This window comes from Neoarius graeffei, chromosome 7 (genome assembly GCF_027579695.1).
Source record: "Neoarius graeffei isolate fNeoGra1 chromosome 7, fNeoGra1.pri, whole genome shotgun sequence".
In the NCBI taxonomy this organism is placed as follows: Eukaryota; Metazoa; Chordata; class Actinopteri; order Siluriformes; family Ariidae; genus Neoarius; species Neoarius graeffei.
The window spans coordinates 42,959,175-42,984,076 of NC_083575.1; the positions used below are offsets into that span (position 1 = coordinate 42,959,175).

General features: G+C 45.6%; 1 protein-coding gene across 1 annotated transcript in view; it reads left to right on the forward strand.

The window, feature by feature from the left end:
* The window catches only part of LOC132888854 (sodium-driven chloride bicarbonate exchanger-like), a 168,007-nt gene that overhangs the window by 52,888 nt on the left and 90,217 nt on the right, over positions 1–24,902 (forward strand). The window contains exons 9-11 of the mRNA XM_060924948.1: positions 9,126–9,144; positions 9,883–9,964; positions 12,150–12,302. Coding sequence (XP_060780931.1) covers positions 9,126–9,144; positions 9,883–9,964; positions 12,150–12,302 — 254 coding nt within the window. The remainder of the gene's footprint in view (positions 1–9,125; positions 9,145–9,882; positions 9,965–12,149; positions 12,303–24,902) is intronic.

Below are 24,902 nucleotides of genomic sequence, written 5' to 3' on the forward strand. Positions count from 1 at the left end.
TTTCACCAGTTTTAAGCAAAACCATTGTAATCAAGGATGCATCGTGAACAGAAGGTGTTGTACAATTCACACCAGGAGTAAACAATAGGAGCAACATGGCGGCGCGCATTGATTACCTCCGAGCTTTTGTTCTGGTTTTGGAGATGTTTGTTTTTGGTCTTTTTTTTTCTGAAAATGTATCCTTGTCCATTGCATTCTCTATTGCTGCACTCGGCTTCCTCTCCAAACTAATGGCATGCCCACTGATGTCATCATGGTTCACGCTGGAAAAACCAGCGATATTTTGGTTCCAGTTGGGAAAACAACCTTTCACGTTCTGACCATTGGAATACAGTTTTACAGAGTAAATAAGTAAATTTGACAACAAATTGGACATATCCGTCTAAAGTAACCTCATCAGGTGACAGGCTACTCAGTACGGTCGTAGATGATGACATCATTTTGGAAGTACTTAGAAGTATACTACAGGCACCTGATGGCTACTGCATGTAAGTGGCAAGAAAGGGAGGGGCATTGAGGTGGTTGCAGTCTGTAACCTCTCCAAGAGATGCCACTAGAGACCCTACATAGTGTACTTTTTAACTAATTCACAGCGACTCGTATGACTGACGCTTGACATATTGCTAATAATAAAGGATTAAAAACATGTTATTTAACAAAGAACAACCTATCATTTTTATGGAAGGAGTCTTAGGGATCAGCACTTTGTAATGGTCAATAAGGTTTATGTATACAGTGGTGCTTGAAAGTTTGTGAACCCTTTAGAATTTTCTATATTCCTGCATAAATATGACCTAAAACATCCTCAGATTTTCACACAAGTCCTAAAAGTAGATAAAGAGAACCCAGTTAAACAAATAAGACAAAAATATTCTACGTGGTCATTTATTTATTGAGGAAAATGATCCAATATTACATATCTGTGAGTGGCTAAAGTATGTGAACCTTTGCTTTCAGTATCTGGTGTGACCCCCTTGTGCAGCAATAACTGCAACTAAACGTTTCCGGTAACTGTTGATCAGTCCTGACCTGCACACCAGCTTGGAGGGATTTTAGCCCGTTCCTCCGTACAGAACAGCTTCAACTCTGGGATGTTGGTAGGTTTCCTCACATGAACTGCTCACTTCAGGTCCTTCCACAACATTTTGATTGGATTAAGGTCAGGACTTTGACTTGGCCATTCCAAAACATTAACTTTATTCTTCTTTAACCATTCTTTGGTAGAAGGACTTGTATGCTTAGGGTCGTCTTGCTGCATGACCCACCTTCTCTTGAGATTCAGTTCCTGGACAGATGTCCTGACATTTTCCTTTAGAATTTGCTGGTATAATTCAGAATTCATTGTTCCATCAATGATGGCAAGCTGTCCTGGCCCAGATGCAGCAAAACAGGCCCAAACCATGATACTACCACCACCATGTTTCACAGATGGGATAAGGTTCTTATGCTGGAATGCAGTGTTTTCCTTTCTCCAAACATAACGCTTCTCATTTAAACCAAAAAGTTCTATTTTGGTCTCATCTGTCCACAAAACGTTTTTCCAGTAGCCTTCTGGCTTGTCCATGTAATCTTTAGCAAACTGCAGACGAGCAGCAATGTTCTTTTTGGAGAGCAGTGGCTTTCTCCTTACAACCCTGCCATGCACACCATCGTTATTCAGTGTTCTCCTGATGGTGGACTCATGAACATTAACATTAGCCAATGTGAGAGAGGCCTTCAGTTGCTTAGAAATTACCCTGGGGTGCTTTGTGACCTCGCCGACTATTACACGCCTTGCTCTTGGAGTGATCTTTGTTGGTCGACCACTCCTAGGGAGGGTAACGATGGTCTTGAATTTCCACAATCTGTCTGACTGTGGATTGGTGGAGTCCAAACTCTTTAGAGATGGTTTTGTAACCTTTGCCAGCCTGATGAGCATCAACAATGCTTTTTCTGAGGTCCTCAGAAATCTCCTCTGTTTGTGCCATGATACACTTCCACAAACGTGTTGTGAAGATCAGACTTTGATAGATTCCTGTTCTTTAAATAAAACAGGGTGCCCACTCCCACCTGATTGTCATCCCATTGATTGAAAACACCTGACTCTAATTTCACCTTCAAATTAACTGCTAATCCTAGAGGTTCATATACTTTAGCCACGCACAAGTATGTAATATTGGATCATTTTCCTCACTAAATAAATGACCAAGTAAAAATCTGATGATGTTTTAGGTCATATTTATGCAGAAATGTAGAAAATTCTAAAGGGTTCACAAACTTTCAAGCACCAGTGTATATACAGTGTGTGTGTGTGTGTGTGTGTGTGTGTATATATATATAATATATATATACTGTATATATATATATACTGTGTATATATATATATGTGTGTGTATATATAATCTCCTTCTCACCCCCGGCGGGGGGGGGTGGTATCCATGTCATCCTCAAGCTCGGGTCCTCTACCAGAGGCCTGGGAGTTTGAGGGTTCTGCGCAGTATCTTCGATGTTCCTAGGACTGCGCTCTTCTGGACTGAGGCTTCAGATGTTGTTCCTGGGATTTGCTGGAGCCACTCTCCCAGTTTGGGGGTTACTGCCCCAAGTGCCCCCACTACCACGGGGACCACGCAACCCTTGACCTTCCACATCCGTTCCAGCTGCTCTTTCAACCCTTGATACTTCTCAAGTTTCTCATGTTCCTTCTTCCTGATGTTGGCGTCAGCTGGGATCGCCACATCTATCACCACCACCCTCTTCTGCTCTTTGTCCACCACCACTATGTCCGGTTGGTTAGCCAGGATCTGTTTGTCAGTCTGGAAGCTGAAGTCCCACAGAATCTTGGCCCTGTTGTTCTCAGCCACCTTCTGTGGTATGGCCCATTGGGACTTGGGTATTTCTATTCCATACTGGTTGCAGATGTTCCTGTATACTATCCCAGCCACTTGGTTGTGCCTCTCCATGTACGCTGATCCAGCTAGCATCTTACACCCTGCTACTATGTGCTGGACTGTTTCAGGGGCTTCTTTGCACAGTCTGCATCTTGGGTCTGATCTACTCTGGTAGATCCTGGCCTCTATGGCTCTTGTGCTTATGGCCTGTTCTTGTGCTGCCATGATTAGTGCCTCTGTGCTGTCTGTCAGTCCTGCATTATCCAGCCACTGGTAGGATTTCTTGATATCAGCCACTTCCTCTATCTGACGGTGGTACATGCCATGTAGGGGTTTGTCTCTCCAGGTTGTCTGTTCCTCCTCCTCCTCTGCACTCTCATCAGGGTTCTGCTGCCTGAGACATTCACTTAGCAGTTCATCCTTTGGGGCCATCTTTCTGATGTATTCTCGGATTTTCGATGTTTCATCCTGGACCGTGGTCTTGATGCTCACTAGCCCTCGGCCTCCCTCTTTCCGCTTAGTGTATAGTCTCAGGGTGCTGGACTTGGGGTGGAACCCTCCATGCATGGTGAGGAGCTTTCTAGTCTTGATATCTGTGGCTTCTATCTCCTCCTTTGGCCAGTTTATGATACCAGCGGGGTATCTGATGACTGGTAGTGCGTACATGTTGATGGCTCGGACCTTGTTTTTACCATTCAGCTGACTTTTCAGGACCTGCCTTACTCTCTGGAGGTATTTGGCTGTGGTTGACTTCCTTGTGGCCTCTTCATGGTTTCCATTTTTAGCCTGTGGGATGCCAAGGTACTTGTAGCTGTCTTGGATATCACCTATGTTGCCCTCTGGTAGGTCAATCCCTTCAGTCCGGATCATCTTGCCTCTCTTTGAGACCATCCGGCCACACTTGTCCAATCCGAATGACATCCCTATGTCATCGCTGTAGATCCGGGTGGTGTGGATCAGCGAGTCTATTTCTCGCTCATTCCTGGCATACAGCTTGATGTCATCCATGTAGAGCAGGTGGCTGATTGTTGCCCCACTACGGAATCGGTACCCGTAGCCGCTCTTCGTGATGATCTGACTGAGGGGGTTCAGGCCTATGCAGAACAGCAGTGGTGATAGCGCATCTCCTTGGTATATGCCGCACTTGATGTTGACTTGGGCAATGGGTTTTGAGTTGGCCTCTAGGGTTGTCTTCCACATTTCCATTGAGTTCTGTATGAAGGTCCTTAGGTTCCTGTTGATCTTATACAGTTCCAGACATTCCAGTATCCATGTGTGTGGCATTGAGTCGTAGGCTTTCTTGTAGTCAATCCAGGCAGTGCACAGGTTGGTCTGTCTCTTCTTACAGTCTCGGGCGACTGTTCTATCAGCCAGTAGCTGGTGCTTGGCTCCTCTGGTGTTACTGCCAATTCCTTTCTGTGCCTCGCTCATGTATTGAGCCACAGGCGTTCATGGAGTGCAGTTAGCTTCTTCAGCCAGTACGTATGGATCATATCGGGGCCTGGTGCTGTCCAGCTCTTCATCTTTGACACTCTTTCTTGGACGTCTGCCATTGAGATGGTTACTGGTTCTTGTTCTGGGAGGTTGCTGTGGTCAGCTCTTAGGTCCACTAACCATTGGGCATCGGTGTTGTGTGATGCCTTTCTTTCCCATATGTCTTTCCAGTATTTTTCCACCTCAGCTCTTGGTGGGTCTGACCGGTTGTTGTTCCCCTGCCATTGAGAGTACACCTTGGCTGGTTCAGTGGAGAACAGCTTGTTTATTCTCCTGGCCTCTCCTTCCTTGGTGTATCTCCTCAACCGGGTGGCCAGAGCTGTTAGTCGCTGTTTGGCAGTTTCGAGTGCCTCTGGTATGGAGAGTGAGTTGTACTTCCTGGGCGCCCATGTTCCCTTTCTGTAGTTCAGCTAGCTGGCTAACTTCTCTCCTTGCTGCCTTTATCTTGGCCTCTAATCGTCTCTTCCATGGTGGATACTGTTTGTTATGTCCCGAGCCCACCTTGTGTCCAAGCATCTCCATGATTACTGTTGCTGTACTGTGTATCAGCTTGTTGGTCTCAGTGATGGTTCTTGTGGAGATTGTCTTCAGAGCAGCATTCACATCTACTAGTAGATCTTCTGAAGGTACTTGGCAACTCAGCTTCGGTATTTGTCGGGGGCTCCAGGTTTCCAGTTGGGTCACGATCTTCCTTCTCAGGTCAGCAGCTCTTGTGTTGAGGCTGTTAGCTGTTGGGGCTTGGTACCCAATCTCTGGTTGTGGGGATGATGACATCTCCCCGCTGACCTGTCTTCCTGGCTCCCCCTTGCCGTAGCATCGTTGTTGTATTTCATTAATCTCTAGTTGTGATAGCAGATTTCGATTATGGATGTTGGAACACTGGGCTAATAGCTGTTTCTTTGTTAGCCTTGATTGTGGGTTTCGAAGTATCCAATGGTCCCACATTCTCTGCATGTATCCCCTCTCTCTGGGATTGCTTGTATAGTAGCATTCCAGCAAATCCATATTTTCTGTCCTCGTCCATCGATGTCTTGTTCCAGTAGCCCATTTCTCATCAGTTTGCCCTGGTTCCCTAGCAACTGACGCAGACCTTGTTGACCCGGGCGACGTCTGAGCCGGTATGACTCTATCAGTTATTTTTTCACTCATTCCTGAGGTAGGCTGATATATCATGAGGGGTTTTGCCTAAGGACCCTTACTGGATGATGTTTTGCCCCGACCGGGATTCGAACCCCGATCTCCTGCGTCGTAGTCAGTGAGCATTACCACTGTACTATCCAGCTGATATATATATATATATATACTGTATATAATCTATCATACCAACATGCAAATTAAATCCTTGAGTGATTTTATACAGTATCAGTGACTTGTAGTATATATGCCGTACCAGTCAAAAGTTTATACACCTCTACTGTACTCATTCATAAGTTTTTCTGTATTACCATTTTCTACACTGCAGAATAATACTGAAGACACCAAAACTCTGAAACAACATATAGAACACGCACGGAATGATGTGACAAACAAAGTGTTTAAAAAAAAAAGTAATATTTTAGATTTTTCAAACTAACCACCATTAAACACCACCCCCACCCAGGCTACTGGAAAGATAGACCATATCAGAAATAAAGAGATATAAAGAAAAAAATTTAGAACAACCGAGATAATAGAAGTAAAAGCGTAATGACAAAAAAAGGCAAAAAGCAGCAAAGATAAACCAAAAACAGAATCAGAAAAAACCCTTGTAATACTTGTAAAATGATCATAATGCAAAAGGACAGCAAGAGAGAGTAAAACCTCATCATCCCCCAGCCACCGGAAAAGCATGCAGGCACCCGATGTAGACACATCACCACACCCAACACTCAGTAATTCAATAAGTTTTCCAACATGAGACACATTTCAGGAAAGAGGAATTTTTGCTTTCCATTTATTTTTCATAACATGACGAGCTGACAGGCTGGTCAGGGAGCGACTGTTTATCGACGCCATACTGCAAGTGGTAATTTGAGTGAACATGTTTCATGGATGTTCCACAAAACGAAATGTAACTATAAACAGTCCGAAAGCACAAACAGTGACATTTCATTCATGAATACATGACACATTTTAATCCCTCGCAAGGTGCTGTGATTTAAGAGGAATTAAATGCTTCAGGAATTGATCTCATCTCATCTCATTATCTCTAGCCGCTTTATCCTGTCCTACATGGTCGCAGGCAAGCTGGAGCCTATCCCAGCTGACTACGGGCGAAAGGCGGGGTACACCCTGGACAAGTCGCCAGGTCATCACAGGGCTGACACATAGACAACCATTCACACTCACATTCACACCTACAGTCAATTTAGAGCCACCAATTAGCCTAACCTGCATGTCTTTGGACTGTGGGGGAAACCAGAGCACCCGGAGGAAACCCACACAGACACGGGGAGAACATGCAAACTCCACACAGAAAGGCCCCCGTCAGCCGTTGGGCTCGAACCCAGAACCTTCTTCCTGTGAGGCGACAGTGCTAACCACTACACCACTGTGCCGCCGCAATCTGATTCCTTGACAAAAAAAAATCACAATTTTTCTGAGTTTTTTCTGTTTAATCTCAGTCTATTTCTATTTTTTTCTCGCAAAAAATCTGACTTTAGAATCTCTGATAATATCCATTTTTTTCCCTTGTAAATTTATGACTTTAATCTCAGAAATTCTGCGGTTTTTTCCCTCGGAACATTACACCCTTTCTCAGCTCTGTAATGAACACTAAAACACTATTTTTCCGAGGTTTTTTTTTTCTTTTTCTCGTAAATTTGTGATTTTTAAAAAATCTTGTAATTTCTGCTTTTTTTCCCCTCACAAATGTCTGACTTCATAATATCAGAGAATATCTGAGTTTATTTCTGCTTACATGTTCAAGGGAGCAACAATGACTGTTCTGTCTGGTTTGGGGGGGAGGGGAACAGTTACTATCTCTCCCTGTTGATCAGAGTGACCTCTCTGAGCTCAGCTATGTGGAAGAGGGCAGACATGGCTTTCCTCTGACTGTTCAGTTGCCCTGTGATGTCGCCTGAGCAGCAGTTCAAACAGATGCACTTTGGCTTCATGTGTATCGGCGGAAGCACTTACTAGCCTTCGTAATCCCAAACCTAAATCCTGTATGGATTTGCACTTTTTTAGCACGATCAACAGGTTAGAGGGGAGAGAGGTTTGTATTGTAAGTGGTTCTGTGAAGTAGCGGAAAATACAGACTGTACTTGTTCCAAGTACGAGTTCTTTAATGTAATAAATAAGCCTACAGCTCATACAAAGGATTTCTCTGCCCTAATATCAGATCAGGTTGCAAAGCAACAGGTCCAGGAGTCTCTACTGACTGGAAGTATAGGCTGGGGATTGTGAGCTGGTGAACTGTTATATTGTGGTGGTGGTGGCAGCGGCGGCGGTATCTCATGCTAATGAGTGCACATGTTAATGTGATGTGTATAAGGAAGTCTAAAAGTATAAACATTGGGATTTTCAGAGATAAATACAATGGATATAAAAAAATGTACACACCACATTAAAATGATAGGTTTTTCTGATGTAAAAAAATTAGACCACGATAAATAATTTCAAAACTTTTCCCATCTTTAATTTGACCTATAAATTCAATTAAAAAACAAACACATCTGTTAGGGGGGAAGAACATAAAAAATAAAAAACGTATAATAAGCTGGTTGCATAAGTGTGCACACCCTTAAACTAATACTTTGTTGAATCACCTTTTGATTTAATTACAGCCTTCAGGCTTTTTGGGTCGGAGTCTTTCAGCCTGGCACATCTAGACCTGGCAATATTTTCCCACTCTTCCTTGCAAAAGCGCTCCAAATCTGTCAGATTGCGAGGGCATCTCTTGTGCGCAGCCCTCTTCAGGTCACCCCACAGATTTTCAATTGGATTTAGGTCTGGGCTCTGGCGGCGCCATTCCAAAACTTTTTTGGGTCATTGTCATGCTGAAAGATGAAATTCCTCTTCTTCTTCAGCTTTCTAGCAGACACCTGAAGGTTTTGGGCCAAAATTGACTGGTATTTAGAACTGTTCATAATTCCCTCCAGCTTGACTAAAGCCCCTGTTCCAACTGAAGAAACCCATCCCTAAAACATGATGCTGCCACCACCAAGCGTCACTGTGGGTATGGTGTTCTTTTGGTGATGTGCAGTGTTGTTTTTGCACCAAACATACCTTTTGGAATTGTGGCCAAAAAGTTCAACCTTGGTTTCATCAGACCATAACACATTTTCCCACATGCTTTTGGGAGAGTTGATTTTTTTTTTTTTTTGCAAAATGTAGCTGGCTTCATTTTGACCCTACCTCATAGTCCAGACATACGGTATGGAGAATACGGGAGATTGTTGTCACATGTAGTACACAACCAGTACTTGCCAGAAATTCCTGCAGCTCCTTCAGTGTTGCTGTAGGCCTCTTGGCAGCCTCCCTGACCAGTTTTTGTCTTGCCTTTTCATCAGTTTTGGAGGGATGTCCAGTTTTCGGGACTGTCACTGTTGTCCCATATTTTCTCTACTCCTTGATGACTGTCTTCACTGTGCTCCATGGTACAGTATATCTAATGCCGTGGAAATTTTTGTGTACCCTACTCCTGACTGATACCTTTCAACAATGAGATCCCTGTGACACTTTGTAAGCTCTCTGCAAACCCTGGCTTTTGCTGGAGGATGCAACGGAGTAAATATCTGAACTTTATTTGGGGTTAATCAGAGTTATTTTAATTGATGGCAGGTCTCATCTCATCTCATTATCTCTAGCCACTTTATCCTGTTCTACAGGGTCGCAGGCAAGCTGGAGCCTATCCCAGCTGACTACGGGCGAAAGGCGGGGTACACCCTGGACAAGTCGCCAGGTCATCACAGGGCTGACACTTAGAGACAGACAACCATTCACACTCACATTCACACCTACAGTTAATTTAGAGTCACCAGTTAACCTAACCTGCATGTCTTTGGACTGTGGGGGAAACCGGAGCACCCAGAGGAAACACACGTGGGCATGGGGAGAACATGCAAACTCCGCACAGAAAGGCCCTCGCCGGCCACGGGGCTCGAACCCGGACCTTCTTGCTGTGAGGCGACAGCGCTAACCACTACACCACCATGCCGCCCCCTAAATCAAAAGGTGCTTCAACAAAGTATTAGTTTAAGGGTTTGCACATTTATGCAACCAGCTTATTGTACGTTTTTTATTTGTTATATTTTTCCCCCTAACAGATTTCTTTGTTTTTCACTTGAATTGTACAGGTTATAGATCACATTAAAGGTGGGAAAAGTTTAGAAATTATTTATCATGGTCTCATTTTTTCACATCAGAAAAACTGATCATTTTAACATGGTGTGTACACTTTTTATATCCACTGTAATAACGCAATCATATTGTGCTTATGCGTGTGCTTATATATGTATGAATTGTGAGCTGGGTTTTTCTCGTGTATATGTGTTTAATTCACTATTCTCTGTGTGTGTGTGTATGTGTTCCCGTGCAGAGAAACGATGAAGAGGCCGTGTTGGACAGAGGCAGGACTCGCTCCATGCTCAATACCAACTTTGAAAAAGAGGAGTTAGAAGGTAGAAATCTCATCTCATCTCATTATCTCTAGCCGCTTTATCCTGTTCTACAGGGTTCCAGGCAAGCTGGAGCCTATCCCAGCTGACTACGGGCGAAAGGCGGGGTACACCCTGGACAAGTCGCCAGGTCATCACAGGGCTGACACATAGACACAGACAACCATTCACACTCACATTCACACCTACGGTCAATTTAGAGTCACCAGTTAACCTAACCTGCATGTCTTTGGACTGTGGGGGAAACCGGAGCACCCGGAGGAAACCCACGCGGACACGGGGAGAACATGCAAACTCCACACAGAAAGGCCCTCGCCGGCCACGGGGCTTGAACCCGGACCTTCTTGCTGTGAGGCGACAGCGCTAACCACTACACCACCGTGCCGCCGCGAAGGTAGAAATAAATCTCTTTTTCTATTTTAATACTTAAAATACAAAAACGCCTTTACGGTGGTGGGTGTGCATGATGCCCTGCCATGGACTGGTGTCTTCCCACTTCCTGCTCAGTGTTCCCACGATAGTTTCCAGTGTGTTGCTGTAACCTGCACAGCCTATAATGATCGTGATGTTCATGCAACTCCCGACATCATCTGTCTTCAAAATTTCCAAAACCCTTTTGTTGCAGTACTGAATTATTCATGTGCATTTTGTGCCCTTATGCTTTTTCAGACCTTCATGTTAGTATACGCTTTATAAGTATCGGACAACCAAATTTCTCTTCCTGCTTTAGCTTCGGAGCTTTTTTTGAATGTCTTGTAGTCAGTCAGTCAGTCACCAGTTAATTTTTGATATTTCTTTTGAGTTTTCCAGCCAGTTCTGAATACTACTTCTAGACATAATTTATCAAAAACATTCATTGTTTCTTGATGACTGTTTATATTTTTTTGTTGTAGGCCACTGTAGATTAGAGATTAGATTAGATAAAACTTTATTGATCCCTTTGGGAGGGTTCGCTCAGGGAAATTAAGATTCCAGCAGCATCATTACAGATAAACAGAGAAAAGAAATAGAGAAAAACTTCTTGATAAATTAAAATAAATTAAGTATTTACATATACAAATATAAAAAGAATAAGATATGGGGAAGAGAGGAAGGGGGGAGGAGGAAAGGGGGGAGAAGTGGGGTTAGGGTACTGTAAGTGTGTGTGGGGGGGGGGGGGGGGGAGCAGGAAAGATATTGCACTTTATATTGCACATTATATTGCACGTTGTCCGGTATTGCTTATTGTTAGGCTAGGCTACTGCTCCTTCCCGTCCTCTGTCCTCCTGCTACCCCTCCTCCCCCCCAGAGAGGAGTTGTACAGTCTGATGGCGTGAGGGACAAAGGAGTTTTTGAGTCTGTTCATTCTGCACTTGGGAAGGAACATTCTGTCACTGAACAGGCTCCTCTGGTTGCTGATGACGGTGTGCAGAGGGTGACTGGCATCGTCCATGATGTTCAATAGTTTGTCCATAGTCCTCTTCTCTGCCACCGTCACCAGAGAGTCCAGCTTCATGCCGACCACAGAGCCGGCCCGCCTGATCAGTTTGTCCAGCCTGGATGTGTCCTCCTCCTTCCCTCCCCAGCACACCACGGTATAAAACAGGACACTGGCGACCACAGACTGATAGAACATCCACAGGAGTTTCCTGCAGATGTTAAAGGACCGCAGCCTCCTAAGGAAGTATAGCCTGCTCTGTCCCTTCCTGTATAAGTGATTGGTGTTGCAAGTCCAGTCCAGCTTGCTGTCCAGCCACAGCCCAAGGTACTTGTAGGAATCCACAGCCTCCACCTCGACTCCCTCGATCAGAACGGGTCGTGACCTTGGTCTGGACCTCCCAAAGTCAATGACCAGCTCCTTGGTCTTCGAGGTGTTGAGCTGCAGATGGTTCCTGTTGCACCACAGAGCAAAGTCCCTCACCAGGCTCCTATACTCCTCCTCTCTGTCGTCACTGATACACCCAACGATGGCTGTGTCATCGGCAAACTTCTGAATGTGACACAGCTCCGAGTTGTAGCAGAAGTCCACAGTGTACAGGGTGAAGAGAAGAGGGGCCAGCACCGTGCCCTGGGGTGCTCTGGTGCTGCTAATTACAGTGTCAGACGTGATGTCCTTCAGCCTGACGTACTGCGGCCTGTCAGTGAGGTAGCTGGAGAACCAGGTGACCAGGCAGGGGTCCACTTGCATCCTGTTCAGTTTGTCCTGAAGCAGTAGGGGCTGGATGTACTCTGTACATTGGTGTGCATGTCCCAATCAATCGGAGGTCACACTGGCGACATAGTCACCATGGACATCATCTCAGGAAGAGGTCAAGAGAGAGAAACTCAGGAATTGAGGACGGGAGGGAATCGCCCTCATACAGTAAGTGCATGAGTGTGTGTGTTCTGTACAAGACAAAAAGCTTATTTTGCCTTTTCAAATCATTCCTATTTCCTTTCTGTCTCTGTTTTTCTCTCTCTCTTTCTCTCTGTTTCTCTCTCTGTGTCTGTCTCTGTTTCTCTCTCTCGCTGTCTCTCTCTCTCTGTCTGTCTGTCGGTCTCTCTCTCTCTCTCTCTCTCTGTCGGAGTGCATGCTGGGAGTGAGTGGAAAGAGCGTGTGAGTTGTGTCCGCTGTGGCTTGAAAGAGCGTTTTTTTCTCTTCTATCTTTCTTCTAGCTTTGTGTGTGTTGGTTAAACTGTGTGTAAAGAAAGAATTTCCTATTTTTGCGCTTCTGTACTTTGTGGGTCACCAGTAACCAGTGTTAAAACTGGGAAGCATGGTGACTCCAGGCCCGGAAATGTTTGAAGCACTCACGCGTCGCCACGGAATTAAAGTGGTGTCGCAAATAAGAGTGGATGAGTGTAGTGTAGCGGTAGGCAACATTGTTGGACATGAAAATGTGCTTGCTGTGTCCAAAATGAATAATGCCATTGTTCTTTTTCTGAGCTCTGCAGCTAAGGCGAATGAGGTAGTTCAAAAAGGCTTGACTCTGAATGGGTTGTTTACCGCCGTGCTCCCTCTCTCCACACCTGCCAGGAGAGTAACGATATCAAATGTGCTGCCTTTCATTAAGGATGAAATGTTGGCCAAAGAGTTGGGTCGGTATGGAAAATTGGTATCTCCAGTTAAGAAAATACTTATTGGAACCAAATCAGCGCTTGTGAAACATGTTGTGTCGTTTAGACGATATACATACATGAGTTTGAATAATTGTAATATGGAATTGGATCTTGTTTTGAAGTTAAAGTCGATGATTTTGATTATACTGTGTTTGTGTCCACTGAATCTATGCGCTGTTTTGGTTGTGGGAAGACAGGACATGCTGTTCAAACTTGTCCAGAAAAGGTAGCAAGTGCGTCAAGTGGACACACTGATGTTAACCACAATTCAGAAACTAGTGCTGGTGCTGAGGAGCCCGGTGCAGAAGCGCAACCCTCTGCTGCTGAGCGAGATGGTCCAGTTGCGCCGGCTCCGTTAGGAGCGGAGGGAGAGGAGAGGAATGTTGGGGCTCAGGATAGTAATGATAATTTGAGTGAAAATGTTAGCAAACCCTCTGAGAATACGATTGTGGAAAAAAACGATACTAGCAACACGTTAGATGAGATTGAAAACAAAGAAGTGATTAATTCGCAGGCTGAAATGCCAATGAGTCAAGAGGAACTAGATGCTGATCAGGCTCCTTTTAAGAAACCTGAGAGAAAGAGAAAGATGAGTCTTAAACAAAAACCTGCAAAAAAATCAGGAAGGGGAAAGAGTCCGAGTCTTGCAGATGATTGTGAGAGTGATTCAGGTGCTTCTGTCTGCTCACAAAAAAGTGCACCTGCCTTTGAGTTAATTAATTGGACTGTTGGTTATGATGTTAGTAATATTAAACTGTTTCTTAAAGTTACTAAGTTTACCAGGAATGTCCAAATTGTCAATTATTTCCTTGACCTCCAGAAGTTTGCTCAATGTACAAGGAGTTTTTTGAGCGAACGCAAGTTTGCTAGAAGAGAAGTGTTCAGGTTAAAGAAGTTCTTGACAAAGATAAATGTTTTAGTGGGAGGTGAGGATGGTGCTGTTGATGTTGATGGGTATGGTGAGGAGGAGGAGGAGGAGGATGGTGATGATGACGATGATGGTGTTAGTGGTGATGATGATGACCATGATGAAGACAAAATGGTCTAGAAGAGATCACTTTTGTTTTCTCTTTCTTTGTGTATTAGCATGTTTTTCTTTTTCTCTACTCATGAAAAATATTCAATTAGCTTCTCTTAATGTAAATGGAGCAAGGGAGAGTCTAAAAAGGGCAAGGCTTTTTTAATTGACAAAACAGAAAAAAGTGGATGTCTTATTTGCACAAGAAACACATAGTGACCTGAGAAATGCAACTGATTGGGTTAAAGAATGGGATGGTCTTGCCATTCTAAGTCACAATACCTCTGTTAGTGGTGGCGTTGCGATTTTGTTCTCCCAGAGTTTTATTCTTCTTTCTTACACTGTAGAGGAGATCATAAAGGGTAGGATTCTTAAAGTTAGGGCTGTTTTTGAGAATTCTGCTTTTATTTTTATTTGTGTTTATGCTCCAACATTAGTTTTAGATCGAATGCGTTTTCTGGATGTGCTTGATACAACCTTAGAAAACTGTTCCAACGAAGAATATTTATTCTTGGGTGGAGATTTTAATTGTACAGAGAAAGACATAGACAGAAATCACCTTGAACCACATATGCCTTCATGAAGGAAACTAGTGCAACTTTTAGAAGCACATGAGTTAAGTGATGTTTGGAGGAATTTGCATAGAAATGTGTCACAGTACACACAGACTCGTATGTCTGCGAATTCTGTCCCTTGCAAGGCTGGACCGTTTGTATATCTTTAATCATCATTTAAGCATTCTTAAAAAGTCTTGTATTGTTCCAGTTTGTATTTCAGATCATAGTCTGGTATTATGCTCTGTATTTATTAGTTCTCTTAAATCTAAAAGTGCTTATTGGGATTTTAACAATACATTGTTGAATGATAATCATTTTAAGAACGTGCTTAGATGTTTCTGGTTCACTTTTAGAACTGAAAAGCACACTTTTGAACCATTACAGAGCTGGTGGGAGTATGGTAAAACACAGATAAAACAGTTATGTCAACAGTATACTTACAATGTCTTCAGAGATACAGTACAGAGCATGAAATTCTTAGAGGATGGAATTTTAAATTGTCAAAATTTGGCACAATCTTATAATAATCAAGATACATTGGACAAACTATTTGAAAAGAAAACTAAACTGGCTGACCTGATGGAACGCAAAGCACAAGGGGCTCTTGTCCGGTCACGTTTTCAAACCTTGAACAAGATGGATGCACCTTCAAAGTATTTTTTTTTAATCTTGAGAAAAAGAATGGTCAGAAGTGTATTATCCATGCATTAAGGTCAGAATCTGGTAAAATGTCAAACCCAGCTGAAATTCGCTCTAGGGCTTGGATTTTTACGCTAAGCTACAGTATATGCTTGTAAGGACAAGGCTGCTGAAAGATGTTTTTTCAAGGGGCTACCTAAAGTCTCAGACCAGTCAAACGAGATGCTCACTGGGGTGTTGACCCTAGAAGAGTTGCATAAAGCACTTCAAAGCATGGCGTGTGGGAAGGCGCCTGGCTTGGATGAACTTCCAATGGATTTTTTTTAAGTGCTTTTGGCCTGAATTGAGGGAGGACTTGCTTGAGGTGCTCAATGATAGTTTAGCTGGAGGGCTGATGCCAATGAGCTGCCGTAGAGCTGTTCTTACCCTTCTCCCTAAGAAGGGGGATCTCTGTGATGTGAAGTCATGGCGTCCTGTGTCTTTGCTTGCCTCCGAATACAAGTTATTATCTAAAGTATTGGTCACCCGGTTGGGGAAGGTTCTAGAAGAGGTTATTCACCCTGACCAATCTTATTGTGTCCCTGGCAGGTCAATATTTGACAATGTTTCATTGGTTCGAGACAGATGTATCAAAAATGTTTGGCTTAAACACAGCTTTTATTTCTATAGATCAAGAGAAAGCTTTTGATCGAGTTGAGCATGCCTATCTTTGGAAGACTCTTAGTGCATTTGGCTTCAGCTCAGATTTTATAGATAAAATAAAAGTACTGTATAATGACATTGAAAGTTTGCTTAACATTAACGGTGGCTTATGTGCTCCTTTTAAAGTGTCAAGAGGAGTAAGACAAGGATGTTCTTTGTCAGGAATTCTTTATAGTTTGGCTATAGAGCCTTTCCTGCATAGACTTAGAAGTGTCTTAAAAGGTATATCTTTACCAGGCTGCAATGATGTTTTTTATCTTTCAGCATATGCAGATGATGTACTTTTGATGGTTAGGGGTCAGGATGATGTGGATACTTTGGTTGAAGTTTCCAAGGTTTTTGAAATTGTCTCTTCCACCAGAATCAACTGGTCAAAGAGTGATGCTCTTTCTGTTGGAAAATGGGACAATGGCCTTCCAAGGTTACCGGGTGGGTTAATATAGAAGAACGATGGTATTAAATACTTAGGTATTTTCCTTGGAGACAGTAGTTATGTGCAGAATAATTGGGAGGGGATTGTTGATAAAATAAAAGGGTGTTTGGATAAATGGAGATGGCTTAAACCACAAATGTCATATAGAGGACTCATATTATTAATAATTTAGTGGCATTTATTCTGCGGCATAAATTAGCGTGTCGATCCACCTGCACATTTGCTTTCAAAAGTTCAATCATTGTTGTTAGATTTTTTTCTGGGATAAATTGCATTGGGGGCGACACGGTGGTGTAGTGGTTAGCGCTGTCGCCTCACAGCAAGAAAGTCTGGGTTCGAGCCCCGTGGCCGGCGATGGCCTTTCTGTGAGGAGTTTGCATGTTCTCCCCGTGTCCGCGTGGGTTTCCTCCGGGTGCTCCGGTTTCCCCCACAGTCCAAAGACATGCAGGTTAGGTTAACTGGTGACTCTAAATTAACTGTAGGTATGAATGTGAGTGTGAATGGTTGTCTATGTGTCAGCCCTGTGATGACCTGGCGACTTGTCCAGGGTGTACCCTGCCTTTCGCCCGTAGTCAGCTGGGATAGGCTCCAGCTTGCCTGCGACCCTGTAGAACAGGATAAAGCGGCTAGAGATAATGAGATGAGATAAATTGCATTGGGTTTCACAAAGTGTATTGTATTTGCCAAAGGAGGAAGGGGGACAAGGTTTGGTTCATTTGCAAAGCAGAACAGCAGCTTTTAGAATGCAGTTTTTACAGAAGTTGTTAATTGAACAAAAATCTGTGAGATGGACATCTGTGGCCTTTGCCATTTTACGAACTGTTGGTGGACTGGACATGGACAAATCTCTTTTTTTGATGGATTCCAGAAGACTGGACACTCTACAGCTGCCAATTTTTTACAAGAATCTTTTTAAAGTGTGGGATTTATTCACTGTACAGAAATGAAGTAAAAAAACCTTCTTTGTATTGACTTTTAAAAGAGCCTTTGCTCCTTGGGACACAGTTGGACTTTACTTATAACAGCAATGCAATGTATGACAGTTTCTTAAGGTCATGCTTACTTACTTTGGGGCAGTTGGTGGGTGTGGCCGGTAGAGACTTTCAAAATTGTCAAAATGTAGCAAGAGTTTTGAACATCAGGTCTGTTCATGTCGCTCGCCAATCATTGGAAAAATGTAAAGCCTCACTTACAGCAGAAGAAAATTTGGTGATAAAAGGCTACTTTGAACAGAGAATAGTTCCTTGTGATAGTGATCCATTTCCCAATTTTTGGTGAAAATGATGGTCTTTTTTTGGATAATTGTTAGGGTTTTGCTGGGATTCGAACCTGGTTCGTTGGTGTGATAATCCAGCAAACCCCCACTAGGCCACCAGGGGGATGACTCAAATGCAGAGGCGTAAGGCGGAAGTAGAAAAAGAATCAAAAGGTTTATTTAAACTATATACACTATATACAGGGCAAAACAAAAGACAAAAAAAAACCAAAGAGTATAATCCAAAAGAAAAGCAAAGTGCAAAAATACAAAAGCTAAGAAGATCAAAAAACACAGTACAAAGGAAACTGGAGATAAACATAACAGCACAAAGACTCCGTGACAAGAGGACTGAACTCAGGGGTATAAATAGACAAACTAATTAAGGACACAGGTGAAGATAATTAGGCAATTAACACAAACTCAAAACACAGGAACAGTGGCGGCCTCTAGAGGCCAAAATGAACACGACATGAAAAGGAAATAACAGCGGCCTCTAGAGGCCAAAACAGTCCTAGTCCTAACAGGACCCCCCCCCTAGGAGCGTCTCCTGACGTTCCCAGGGCGATCCGGATGGGCCGAATGGAAGTCCCGACATAGTTCTTTATCAAGGACATCCCGAGCAGGAACCCAGCAGCGCTCCTCAGGACCATAGCCCTCCCAGTCCACCAGATATTGCAACCCGCCGCGGACCCGGCGGGAGTCAAGCAGGCGATTCACAGTGAACACAGTCTGCCCCTGGAAGATGCGGGGGGGTGGGGGGTTCCTAGGGGCAGGGGCATACGTAGACGTCAGTACGGGCCGTAACAGGGAAACATGGAAAGTGGGGTTGATCCTCAGAGTCCGGGGCAACTGGAGCCGGTAGGAGACAGGGTTCACCCTGCGCAACACCTTGAAGGGGCCAATGTAGCGAGGAGCAAGCTTTCGGTTCTCCACCCGCAGTGGAAGGTCCTTAGTGGACAGCCAAACACCCTGCCCAGGGCGGAAAGCGTGTGCAGGTCTTCTATGGCGGTTGGCCTGAGTCTGGTTGGTTCTGGAGGTCTGTATGAGGGTCTTCCTGACCTTGCTCCAGGTCTTGCGACACCGTCTCACATATTGGTTGACCGAGGGCACCCCCGCGTCCTCCTCCTGGTCCGGGAACAGAGGTGGCTGGAACCCGAATTGGCACTGGAATGGCGACAGCTTGGTGGCCGATGACTGCAGGGTGTTGTGGGCGTACTCCGCCCATGGCAGCCAGGTGCTCCACGATGTCGGGTTATCCATAGCCAGGCCTCGCAGGGTGGTTTCCAGGTCCTGGTTGAGCCTCTCCGTCTGACCATTGGACTGTGGGTGAAACCCAGAGGAGAGGCTGGCAGTGGCTCCGATGACCTTGCAGAACCCGTGCCACACTCGGGAGGAGAACTGGGGCCCTCGGTCTGAGACGATGTCCTGTGGAAGACCAAAGACTCGGAAGACATGATTAAACAAAAGTTTCGCAGTTTCAAGAGCAGAGGGGAGTTTGCACAGTGGTATGAAGCGGCAGGCCTTGGAGAATCTGTCAACTAAGACCAAAATGACCGTGTTACCTTGTGACTCAGGCAGACCCGTGATAAAGTCGACTGCCACGTGGGACCAGGGACGCCGGGGAATGGTCAGAGGATGCAGGAGACCCTGGGGACGCTGTCGTGGGTTCTTGGTTCTGGTGCAAACCTCACAGGACAGGACAAATGACCTTACTTCCTTCTCCATGTTAGGCCACCAGAAGCGTCTTTTCAGGAAGTCCAGGGTCCTCCGAGCTCCCGGGTGGGCGGTGAGAGGGGAAGAGTGACCCCACTGGAGAACCTTGGCCCGGGCTTGATGTGGGACGTACAAGAGGCCTGGTGGCCCCGTCCCAGGACCGGGGTCCTGGCGTTGGGCTCGTCGGACAGCCTCCTCAATACCCCAGCGGACAGGGGCCACAATCCGGGACACAGGGATAATAGGCCCGACTTCATTCTCCCTGTTAGTGGCAGAGAACAGTCTGGACAGTGCGTCAGGTTTGGTGTTCTTGGAGCCGGGGCGGTATGAGAGGGTGAAGTCAAACCGACTGAAAAACAGGGCCCACCTAGCCTGTCGAGGGTTCAGTCTCTTGGCTTGCTGGAGGTACTCCAGGTTCTTGTGGTCAGTCCAAACCAGGAATGGATGTTGTGCTCCCTCCAGCCAGTGCCTCCACTCCTCAAGGGCCAGTTTGACCGCTAGCAGTTCTCGATCCCCCACATCGTACCGGGACTCAGCAGGACTCAGGCGGTGGGAGAAGTAAGCGCAGGGGTGCAGCTTTCCTTCCGAACGTTGAGAGAGCACCGCGCCGACACCACTGTCCGAGGCGTCCACCTCCACGATGAATGGTTGGGAGGTGTCCGGGAGAACCAGAATGGGTGCCGTGCAGAAGCGGTCCTTGAGGTCTTTGAACGCCTTTTCTGCCTGAGGAGACCAGCCATAAGATCCACCTGTCCCTTTGGTGAGGTCTGACATGGGTGCTGCCACAGAACTGAAGTTCCTGATGAACTTGCGGTAGAAGTTAGCGAATCCTAAGAACCGCTGAACCTCCTTAACGGACTTGGGAGTAGGCCAATCCCGGACGGCCAGGGTCTTGGCAGGGTCCATTTGGAGTTGGCCTGTCCGTACAATAAATCCCAGAAAGGAGACCTCGGGAACATGAAATTCGCATTTCTGGGCCTTGGCGAACAGATTGTTCTGTAGCAGCCTCTGGAGAACCTGGCGGACATGGTGGCGGTGCTCCTGCACGGTCTTGGAAAAGATAAGGATGTCGTCGAGGTAGACAAAAACGTATAGGTTAATCATGTCCCTTAAGACGTCGTTGATTAGGGCCTGAAAAACAGCTGGTGCGTTGGTGAGTCCGAAGGGCATCACCTGGTATTCGTAGTGCCCAGACGGGGTGTTAAAGGCAGTCTTCCACTCGTCTCCCTGTCGGATACGGATGAGGTGGTATGCGTTCCGTAGGTCCAACTTGGTGAAGACGGTGGCGCCTTGGAGCAGGTCGAAAGCAGTGGACATCAGCGGAAGGGGATATCGGTTGCGCACAGTGATCTTGTTCAGGCCCCTGTAGTCAATACATGGTCGAAGCCCCCCATCCTTCTTGCCGACAAAGAAGAAGCCGGCACCAGCAGGTGAGGTGGAGGGTCGAATGAACCCAGAGACCAGGGCGTCTTTGAGGTATTCCTCCATAGCCTTGCGTTCTGGCTGAGAGAGGGAAAACAGTCTGCCACGAGGAGGGGTAGTCCCAGGGAGCAAGTCGATGGCACAGTCGTAGGCCCGGTGCGGAGGAAGAACGGCGGCCCTGCTCTTGCTGAATACCTCCTTGAGATCCCAGTACTCTGTGGGAACTTGAGATAACTCGGTGAGATCAGGGGGCTCGGCAGGAGACACAGGAGAGCTAGAGAGCAAACAAGAGGCATGGCATGCAGGGCCCCATTCCACAACCTGGCTTGTTACCCAGTCTATGCGAGGGTTGTGGCGAGTAAGCCAAGGAAGGCCTAGAATAACTGGGAACTCAGGTGAAGGAATCAGGTGCAGGGATATTTCTTCCTTGTGACCTTGAGACTGGAGGAAGACTGGAGAAGTAACTTGAGTGACTCTTCCATCACCTAACGCTTGGCCATCGAGGGCAGACACAGACAGAGGGACTTCAAGAGGTGCAGTAGGTATATTGATGCTTTGGGCGAAGTGAATATCCATAAAGTTCCCAGCCGCCCCTGAGTCTATCAAAGCTTGACAAGAGTGGACAGACTCACCCCAGGAGATGGAGACCGGGATGTAGATTCCTTGGCCAGGGAGTCCGGGAGAGAGGGTAGGCCCCGTCACAACCCTCCCTCGGCTGGACGGGGCGGTCCTTTTCCCAAGAGTTCGGGACATGATGCTCGGAAGTGACCAGGCTTGCCACAGTAGATGCAGCACTTGTCCCTCCTTCTGCACTCCCTCTCAGATGCGGAGAGGCGAGTACGACCCACTTGCATGGGTTCTGGACAGTCACTGAAGGAGGTAGACGGTCTCCAGGTAGAGGTAGGGAGGCTGGGGGGGCTCAAGGCTTGGTGGCGTTCTCTCATCCTGTTGTCCAGACGAATAGCATGTGAGATGAGGGTTTCGAGGTCACTTGGGCATCCAATAGAGGCCAGACCGTCCTTGATGGGGTCAGACAGACCATGGTGGAAGGCTGACACCAGGGCAGTCTCGTTCCATCCACTTACTGCTGCGAGTGTTTGGAACGAGATGGCGTAATCTGCGACGCTTCCTCCTTGCCGGATGGACATGAGCTTTCGGGCTGCGTCGGTACTGATGTCTGCCTGATCGAAGACCCGAAGCATCTCTTCAGAAAACAGCTGGAAATCAAAGCACTCAGGTCCCTGTCTTTGCCAGATAGCAGTAGCCCAGGCTCGCGCCTTACCAGCTAATAAGGTGATCACAAAGGCAATCTTGCGGCGATCCGTAGTGTAGGTGGTAGGCTGAAGCTCAAAGGTGAGTTGACACTGGGTAAGGAACTCTCGGCACTCACTGTGCTTGCCGTCATACCTCTGTGGTGCAGGAAGGCTGGGTTCGCGAGGTGAAGAAGGCAGCATTGCAGGAGGCACTGGAGCAGGAGTGGGAGCTGGATCAGGAGCAGGAACTGGATCAGGAGCAGGAACTGGATCAGGAGCAGGAGATGCAGGCAGAGATGTCAGCTGTGCCAGGGTTTTCCCAATTTGCTGAAGCAGTTCCTCGTGGCGAGCGAGGGCCTCACGTTGGCTGGTGAGCGTACGTCCATGAGCGTCCATGGTCGCTCCGAAGCGTGTCAAAGCTGCCATAATTCCCTGAAGGTTGGCCGGGTAGACAGTTGAAGCAGCCTCTGCTGAGTCGGTCATGACGGAGTCTTTCTGTTAGGGTTTTGCTGGGATTCGAACCTGGTTCGTTGGTGTGATAATCCAGCAAACCCCCACTAGGCCACCAGGGGGATGACTCAAATGCAGAGGCGTAAGGCGGAAGTAGAAAAAGAATCAAAAGGTTTATTTAAACTATATACACTATATACAGGGCAAAACAAAAGACAAAAAAAAACCAAAGAGTATAATCCAAAAGAAAAGCAAAGTGCAAAAATACAAAAGCTAAGAAGATCAAAAAACACAGTACAAAGGAAACTGGAGATAAACATAACAGCACAAAGACTCCGTGACAAGAGGACTGAACTCAGGGGTATAAATAGACAAACTAATTAAGGACACAGGTGAAGATAATTAGGCAATTAACACAAACTCAAAACACAGGAACAGTGGCGGCCTCTAGAGGCCAAAATGAACACGACATGAAAAGGAAATAACAGCGGCCTCTAGAGGCCAAAACAGTCCTAGTCCTAACAATAATGTTGAACCTGTGCCCTTACATAGGGCTGGAAGAACTGGTGGTCATGTGTTTTACAAGGTTTGCGTCAAAATTTTTAATCAGAAGGGGTTAAATCAGAAGGTTGACTTTCCCTGGCGTTCTGTACTTGGTTTGGGTGATGAAGTGAAACCAGAATGGAGAGCATTGAATGAATGAATGAATGAATGAATGAACCCTTTACTGTCACTGTTACCAATGAAATTGACCATCAACCTGTCCTTACAGAGGGGGAACAGGACAGGAAGACAGGGATAAAAGAAAAAGAAACACAGTAGTAACATGAGGAAAGATGAGGAAAAAAAGAACATCCCCCCACTATGCTCCTATCAGGAGTACAGTGTGGGAGCATTTAAAAACCTCTGCACAAACACACAATAACACAAGTACACTTTAAAACATGGGACTTGAGGGGGGGAAAGGGGGGAAGGAGGGGGCAATCAGGGGTGGGTGGGGGGGAAGAGGGTAGGAGGGGAGGGGAGGAGGTAGAGGTAACCCAGCGCAAGCAAGCAGCTGTCCTCTCCTGCAGCCATGTTTTTTTTTTTTTTGAATGACACTGACAGAAAAGGTGCCATTTTTGCTATTCTAAGAGGCGGTCCACACGGCAACGGATTCAGGTGAATCTGATAAAATTGTTTATCGTTTCGGCCTGGCGTCCACACGGCACCGGCGTTTTGGGTGCCCCAAAACGATATTTTTTGAGAACGGGTTCCAGAGTGGAAAAATCTGGCAATGGCGCCGTTGCGAAGTCATCTGGATGAGTAGAACGGATTTGTTTACGATGACGTCACAACCACATGACTAGAACAAGCAGCACTCTCGCTGTTTTGTATGAACCACTGCATTGCATTCACTTTTGTATACAGCTTTTCTTTTAAATAAACAAGTAACTGAACCATTTCTTGAATTTCTTTTTTTTATTGGATAAGACTGCTTTTCAGAATGTTCACACACAATATAAAAAGTTATATAAATTATATAAAAATGCTTTTCAAAATGTTCACAAACAATAAGAAAATTAAGTTATATAAAACTATGCACACTAATAAAACTAATTTGTACACACAGAAGACACGATTTCGTTGCGTAGTCGCAGCCATCTTCTTGTTGTTGTGTGTTTGTTCCTGTGAGTACTTCACGCCGGGTAGAAGAAGGGGTTTATGCGCATGCGTCCTACTTCTATTGTTCTGGTGTCTCCGATGGGACCGTCTTACAGCGCACGTAGAGGTGTGGCATGTGTATTGCATCGTTTTCGGCAAGCGTTGCGTTGCCATATGTACCTGATATTTTACTGATCCGTTGCCCATGTGGACGCGATATTTTTTTAAATAAAATCTCGTTGCCGTTGTTGTGTGGATGTAGCCTAAGATGGCAGCGTCCACTGTGACAGCGAGAGGTGCTACACTACTCAGTTGTTTGTTTGGACAAATTCCTTTAAGGTTTGTCACACCGTTCTCCCAGAAGTCCTGTCTTCACCTCAGTGCAGCGTTAAACCTGAAAAACTGGGAGAAGAAAAATCGCATCTTGTATCCTCTTCAGGAGAAGGATGAGCCCTGGAGACTCATACAAACGGAGGCTTGTACAAGCCACCGTTAGTTAAAAGAGTTGGGGACTTACAATGGCATGTTTTGCATGGAATCATTGCTGTAAATGCTTTTATTTCTGTTTTACGTCCTGAAGTGAGTCATAATTGTCCATTTTGTTTTGAGAGAGAAACAGTATTTCATGTTTTTATGAATTGTTCAAGATTGACTGGCTTTTTTAATGCATTAAAGAGACTCTTTGAGTGTTTTAATGAGACGTTTTCAAAGAAGATCTTTATTTTTGGGTTTAAATCTGTTAAGAAGTGTAGACCTGGTTGTCAATTGCTTAAT